This window comes from Palaemon carinicauda, chromosome 42 (genome assembly GCF_036898095.1).
Source record: "Palaemon carinicauda isolate YSFRI2023 chromosome 42, ASM3689809v2, whole genome shotgun sequence".
NCBI lineage: Eukaryota > Metazoa > Arthropoda > Malacostraca > Decapoda > Palaemonidae > Palaemon > Palaemon carinicauda.
In genome coordinates, this window is record NC_090766.1 from 36,214,648 (window position 1) to 36,222,147 (window position 7,500).

General features: G+C 31.5%; 1 protein-coding gene across 1 annotated transcript in view; it reads left to right on the top strand.

The window, feature by feature from the left end:
- Nucleotides 1-7,500, top strand: part of LOC137633186 (solute carrier family 22 member 3-like) — a 60,171-nt gene that overhangs the window by 17,156 nt on the left and 35,515 nt on the right. Inside the window, exon 6 of the mRNA XM_068365343.1 lies at nt 5,892-6,060. Within this exon, the coding sequence (XP_068221444.1) occupies nt 5,892-6,060 (169 nt within the window). The remainder of the gene's footprint in view (nt 1-5,891; nt 6,061-7,500) is intronic.

The following is a 7,500-nucleotide window of genomic DNA, read 5'->3' on the forward strand; positions in this document are numbered from 1 at the left end:
ATATATATATATATATATATATATATATATATATATATTGGTCAGTCTCCAGGGCATCGTCCTACTCGATAGGGGAATGTTACTCCCCTTGCCTGCCCTTGTCCCTGCCATTCATGAGCTTCCTTTAAACCTTTAACCTCTTTCTTACACAGTTCAGAAACACATTTCTAGTTGTCAGTTAAGCTCTACACTGCGTTGCTTTATCGAAGTCTAGTTTCTAGAGGTGGGTGAATTAACCAGGTAGGCTACTCTGGAAGCGGGGGGGGGGGGGGGGGGGGGGGGGGGACAGGACTGGCTCCGTAGGGAAGGTAAGGTCACCTGGGTGGGTTTTTTTTTATCGTACCGTTATATGGTCTGATAGTCATGTGTTACTATCAAACTTTCTCCCTCTCCTCTTTGTGCACCACACACACACACACACACTATGCAGTATATATGTGTGTGTATATATATATATATATATATATATATATATATATATATATATATATATATATATATATATATATATATATATATATATATATATACATATATATATATATATATATATATATATATATATGTGTGTGTGTGTGTGTTTGTGTACAGTTTTTATATATATATATATATATATATATATATATATATATATATGTGTGTGTGTATTTATAGTTTATATATATATATATATATATATATATATATATATATATATATATATATATATATATATATATACATATATATATGTGTGTGTGTGTGTGTTAAAAAGGTTCCGCAATGACGTAAGACGTTTATAGAAACTAGATGTATTTTTGTAGATTATACAAAGAAATGTGGACTTGGTCACTAAAATGTTTATAAAAATACAATTCAGGTTAAAAACAGATTAAAAAAATCCCAAAACAGTTTCGGGTTGTTGGGCCCTTGTCCTTCCCCAAAATTCTCATGAGATCTTCTGGGTGGTATGTTACGTTGGTCACTATCCAACTCGATGTTCCGGTCGTTCTAGTCGCTGGGCACTGGAACTGTCTGTGGAGGATGCACCTGTGAAAGACGGACAAGGACATATATATATATATATATATATATATATATATATATATATATATATATATATATATATATATATATATATATATATATATATATATATATATATATATATATATATATATATATACATATATCTGTGTGTGTCTACATATTTATTTGTTGATGGGGGAAATAGAACTCAAATTAAGAAACTAGAAATAGTATTCCATTAAGGTATTTTTTCCACTCTTTTTTTATTTATTTGTCGACATAAAATCCATTTTTTCTTCCTTATGAAACTGGGATAACGAACCTTAAAGTGAATGTGCTTTTTCCTTTTTTTTTATTTTTAGTCCATTGAAAACTTTTGGATGAAAGAATAAAATTTCCTTTATTAAAAAATTTCACTCTGTGGCTGATTTAAAGAAATTCAACCTCAAATTTTTCTCCTAATGTCGTTTTTCAATAAAATTCCCATAACCTGATGAAAAAAAAATGTGCCTGGGGATCTGCCGGACTGGGGTTCGAGTCACGCTCAAGCTTGATGGGCTCTTTTAATGTCTGCAACCTCACCATCCTTGAGCTAAGCATGGGGCCGTTTGGGGGACCCTAGAGGTCTACTTTGAGTCATCAACAGCTATTGCCTGGTCCTCCCTGGTCATAGCTTGGGTGGAGAGAGTTTTGAGCGCTGATCATATTTTATATATATATATATATATATACTGTATATATATATATATATATATATATATATATATATATATATATATATATATATATTATCTCTCTCTCTCTCTCTCTCTCTCTCTCTCTCTCTCTCTCTCTCTATATATATATATATATATATATATATATATATATATATATATATATATATATATATATTATACATATATATATATATAAATATATATAGATATATAAATATATATATATATATATATATATATATATATATATATATATATATATATATATATATATATATATGTATATATATATATATATATATATGTATATATATATTTATATATCTATATATATATATGTATATATATATATATATATATATATATAGATATATAAATATATATATATATATATATATATATATATATATATATTTATATATATATATATATATATATATATATTTATATATATATATATATATATATATATATATATATATATGGTCAATCTCTAGGGTATTTCCTGCTAGCTAGTGTATTTGTCAATGTCCTCTGCCTCTGCTATTCATGAGCAACCTTTAAACTGAAATGAATAAACTAAACGTTACAGTCCCTATTTTCGTACATAAAAATCATGTTTTTTCTAAAATAATATTTTAGGAAATTTAATTCTCTTAATTGAATACGATGAAAGGAAAAACGCTCTTATATTTTATGAGCATTTCCCCTTAGTTTTCCATTAAATATTTCCCCCTCAATTTTCCAATAAGCATTTCCCCTTAGTTTTCCATGAAGCCTTCCCCTTAGTTTTCCATGAAGCCTTCCCCTTAGTTTTCCATGAAACATTTCCCCATAGTCTTCCATTAGCCATTTCTCCTTAGTTTTCCATTAATCATTTCCCTTTAGTCTTCCATTAACTATTTCCCCATACCTTTCCATTAAGTATTTCTCCTTAGTTTTCCATTAAGCATATCCCCTCAGTTTTCCATTAACCATTTCCCTGTAGTTTGCCATTAAGCATTTCCCCCTTAGTTTTCCATTAAGCATTTCCCCTTAGTTTTCCATTAATCATTTCCCTTTAGTTTCCCATTAACTATTTCTCCATACTTTTTTATAAAGCATTTCCCCTTAGTTTTCCATTAAGCGTTTCCCATTCAACGTTTCCCCTTAGTTTTCCATTAGCGATTTCCCCTCAGTTTTCCATTAACCATTTCCCCATAGTTTTCCATTCACCATTTCCCTTAGTTTTCCATTAAGCATTTCCCTATAGTTTTCCATTAGCGATTTCCCTTCATTTTTCCATTAAGCATTTCCCCTTAGTTTTTCATGAGGAATTTCCCCTTAGTTTTCTATTAACCATTTCCTCTTAGTTTTCCATTAAGCATTTCCCCATAGTTTTCCTTGAAGCATTTCCCCTTAGTTTTTCATGAAGCATTTTCCCTTAGTTTTCCATTAGCCATTTCCCCCATGGTTTTTTAATAAGCATTTCCCCTTATTTTTCCATAAACCATTTTCCCTTAGTTTTCCATTAAGTATTTCCCCTTAGTTTTCCTTGAAGCATTTCCCCCTTATTTTTTCACGATGCATTTCCCCTTAGTTTTCCATTAGCCATTTCCCCATAGTTTTTCATTAAGCATTTTCGCCATAGTTTTCCATTAACCATTTCTCCATAGTTTTCCATGAAGCATTTCCCCTCAGTTTTCCTTTAAGCATTTCTCCTCAGTGTTCCATTAACAATTTCCCCTTAATTTTCCATTAAGCATTTCCCCTCAGTTTTCCCTTAACCATTTCCTCATAGTTTTCCATTAAGCATTACCCTTCAGTTTTCCATTAAGCATTTCCCCGTAGTTTTCTTTGAAGCATTTCCCCTTAGTTTTCCATTAGCCATTTCCCCATAGTTTTCCATCCATCACACAACGTCCAATGATTTCATCGGAAGGAAATGGACAAGCCCAAGAGGGCAGAAGAAAACGGATCGAAGTTAAGACCACAGACGGTTCGTTACCCTTCTGGGGATTTCAGAGGGCCTCCGCAGGGATCTTCTCCCTGTCACTTTGATTTGCCAGATTGAGTGTGTCATGTGACTTACTCGACGTCTTCGGGTAGAGAATGGATGGGGGTACCTGATTCATAAAATAGTGTTTATATATATATATATATATATATATATATATATATATATATATATATATATATATATATGTGTGTGTGTGTGTGTGTGGGTGGGTGTATATGTGTGTGCTGTATATATATGTAAGTATATATATATATATATATATATATATATATATATATATATATATATACTGTATATATACATGTGTGTATACATATTTATTTTATTCCTCTCTCTCTCTCTCTCTCTCTCTCTCTCTCTCTCTCTCTCTCTCTCTCTCTCTCTCTCTCTCTCTCATTTAACGCGTCCAGTATTATATTTTTATCTTATTTAACGGGAAAGCGTCTTACTAACTTTTTAATGCATTAGCAGTAGTTTTTCTCTTCCTCTTGTTTTGTTAAAGTTTTTATAGTTTATATAGGAGATATTTATCTTAATGTTACTGTTCTTAAAATATTTTATTTTTCCTTGTTTCCTTTCCTCACTGGGCTATTTTCCCGATTGAAGCCCCTGGTCCTATAGTATCCTGGTTTTCCAATTATGGTTGTAGCTAAGCAATTATGAATTAATAATAATAATAATAATGATAATAATAATAATATTAAATAATGAATAATAATAATAAAAAATAATAATAATAATAATAATAATAATAATAATAATAATAATAATAATAATAATAATAATAAATAATTAACAATAATAATAATAATAATAATAATCATAATAAATAATAATAATAATAATAATAATAATAATAATAATAATAATAATAAACTTGGTTGTCTTTCTTTGCTACACTCTTTTGTGACTCCAAAGTCAAACGGCGAATGAAATTAGGTAACGAACGATAAAGGGAGGAGTTTCTGGGTTGAGGTCGAGTTAAGGAGCAAAAAATAGAGTAGGTTTTCGAATTCAGTCGGTGAAGATGTTCGTTATATTTACTGTTAAAAATGTGTTGTAAAAAAACTAAAAATTCTGGCATAAATGTTGCCAGATATTAACCGTTTCAAAACTGATATATTATTATTATTATTATTATTATTATTATTATTATTATTATTATTGTTGTTGTTGTTGTTGTTGTTGTTGTTGTTGTTGTTATTATTGCTTGCTAAGCTACAAACCTAGTTTGAAAAGCAAGAGCCCAAGGGCTCCAATAGGGAAAATAGCTCAGTGAGGAAAGGAAATAACGAATTAAATAAGCTACAAGAGACGTAATGAACAATTAACATTAAATATTTCAAGAACAGTGACAACATTAAAATAAATCTTTCATATTTAAACTATAAAATTTCAAAATAATAAGATGAAGAAAAATATATAGAATAGTGTGCCCGAGTGTACCCTCAAGCAAGAGAACTCTGCGCAAACGAGTGATATTACGGAGACCAACGCGTAAAAGATAATAATAAAGGATGGTAAAATTACAGTATGCCTGTATTTTACTGAAATACGGCTGTGAGCAATATATTTTTCCGATAATTTATGATTAAAATTACTGGATTTTTTCAACAGTGGGTCCGACAGGGCTGCTTTCATAGAAGATTATTCATCTTTCAATATAATATATACTCTCCCCTCTCTCATTTAAGCAAAATAAGTTTAACGATATTTAACCTTAGCTTGGTTCTATCAACAGAACCATTTTTACCGTATCTTACTTCCGTGTTTGAGTTTTTTTCATATAAATACCATATATAAACATATATATTATTGCACTATAATTATTTGTTATTTTGACATAATGATCCCTTTCTCTTGCTTGAGGGTACACTCGGGCACACTATTCTATCTCGTTTCTCTTCCTTTTGTTTTGTTAAAGTTTTCATAGTTTATATAGGAAATATTTATATGTCATTGTTCGTAAAATTTATCATTTTTCCTTGTTTCCAATCCTCACAGGGCTATTTTCCCTGTTGGGGCCCCTGGGATTATAGCATCCTTTTTTTCCAGCTAGGGTTGTAGCTTAGCAAGTAATAATAGCCTACTAATGTAGAATTAAATCTAATATTTCAACTTTATGATATATATAATGATTTGAAAATTCATCTTGATTTTTTCAGCCGTGGAAGCGTGTACGGCTAAGCAAAGAAGTATTGTGGGCATATTATTTTCAGTACCATTTGCCATCGGGTACATGTTACTTCCAGCCCTGGCCTACCACGTCCGTGAGTGGCGCCATCTACATTTGGCTATATCGTTACCTGTGATATTGCTCATTGCCAATACAATGTAAGTATCGTTATCTGTGATGTTGCTCATTGCTAATACTATGTAAGCATTATTACTTGTGATATTGCTCATTGCTAATGCTATGTAAGTATTGTTACTTATGATAATGCTCATTGCCAATACAGTGTAAGTATCGTTACCTGTGATATTACTTATTGTCAGTACAATGTAAGTAGCGCTACCTGTGATATTGCTCATTGCCAATATAATGTAAGTATCGTTATTTATGATCTTGCTCATTGCCAATACAATGTAAGTAGAGCGGGGTGTTGTGAAGAAGATTGTGAGGGTATGCGGGATAGTGAGCGAGATGATGAGGAGTTTAGAAATGTAGGACAGAATTTGGCAAGTTTAAAACAGAATTTGTAAGGTGTGTATGTACAATATGTGTGTGGCAGTCCAGCTATATTTCAAGTATTTAATTTTTTAAATTTCAGTGCTAGTGTTAAAACATCGGTAGATCATCGAAGTGTTATGTTTAGTTATGACTCATTTTATCTATTCTGTGGGGTAGCCGACATAAAAAAAGGAACAAAAGAGGAACTCTCCTCTCTTCGCTCCTCCCAGCCTGACGAGGGGTTCAGCCGAGTTTGGTTGGTACTGCTAGGGTGCCACAGCCCACCCTCCCCCGAGGTCATCCAAGGCGACCAGAGAAAGTAACAGGGCCTAACGGAACTACTTCACAATCGCTAGCCATTCATTCCTATTTCTAGCACGCTCTATTGCCTCTCTCACATCTATCCTCCTATCACCCAGAGCTTTCTTCAGTCCAACCACCCAAACCTCGGCCTTCCTCTTGTACTTTTTATGATGACCAGAAAACTTCCTTTTACTTTTTATCAAGAAATCCTGCATTTTACCTCCACCATAGAGGTTCTGTTTTCACCTCTGTCTGTCTGTTTGTTTGTTTGTCAACAGCTTAACTCAGAGTCAAGGATGAATTTTGATGAACATTTCAGGATATGTCTGAAAAGGGCTAACTTATAAGCCAATAGATTTTGGCGGAGGTCTGCACTCTCTGGGTGATTTTGTTATATATATTCTCTATTTAATTTTATTTCTTCACTGTATTCTTTGTTAGTTTGCCTGTTATAGGAAATCGATCTTGCTTTTCTCATGATGCGCACAAAATACTCAGTAGGCAAGGGATTGTTGATAATTTATATCAGGATTTAGTATTATATTTAGTGTTCTCTTGCTTGAGGTACACTCGGACACACAATTCTATCTTATTTCTCTTCCCTTTGTTAAAGTGTTTATAGTTTATAAAGGAGATATTTATTTTAACGTTACTCCTCTTAGAAATTTAATTTTTCCCTGTTTTCTTTCCTCACTGGGTTATTTTCCTTGTTGGAGCCCTTGGGCTATAAAAAATTATAGCATTGTGTTTTTCCAACTAGGGTTGTAGCTTAGCAATTATTAATAATAATAATAATAATA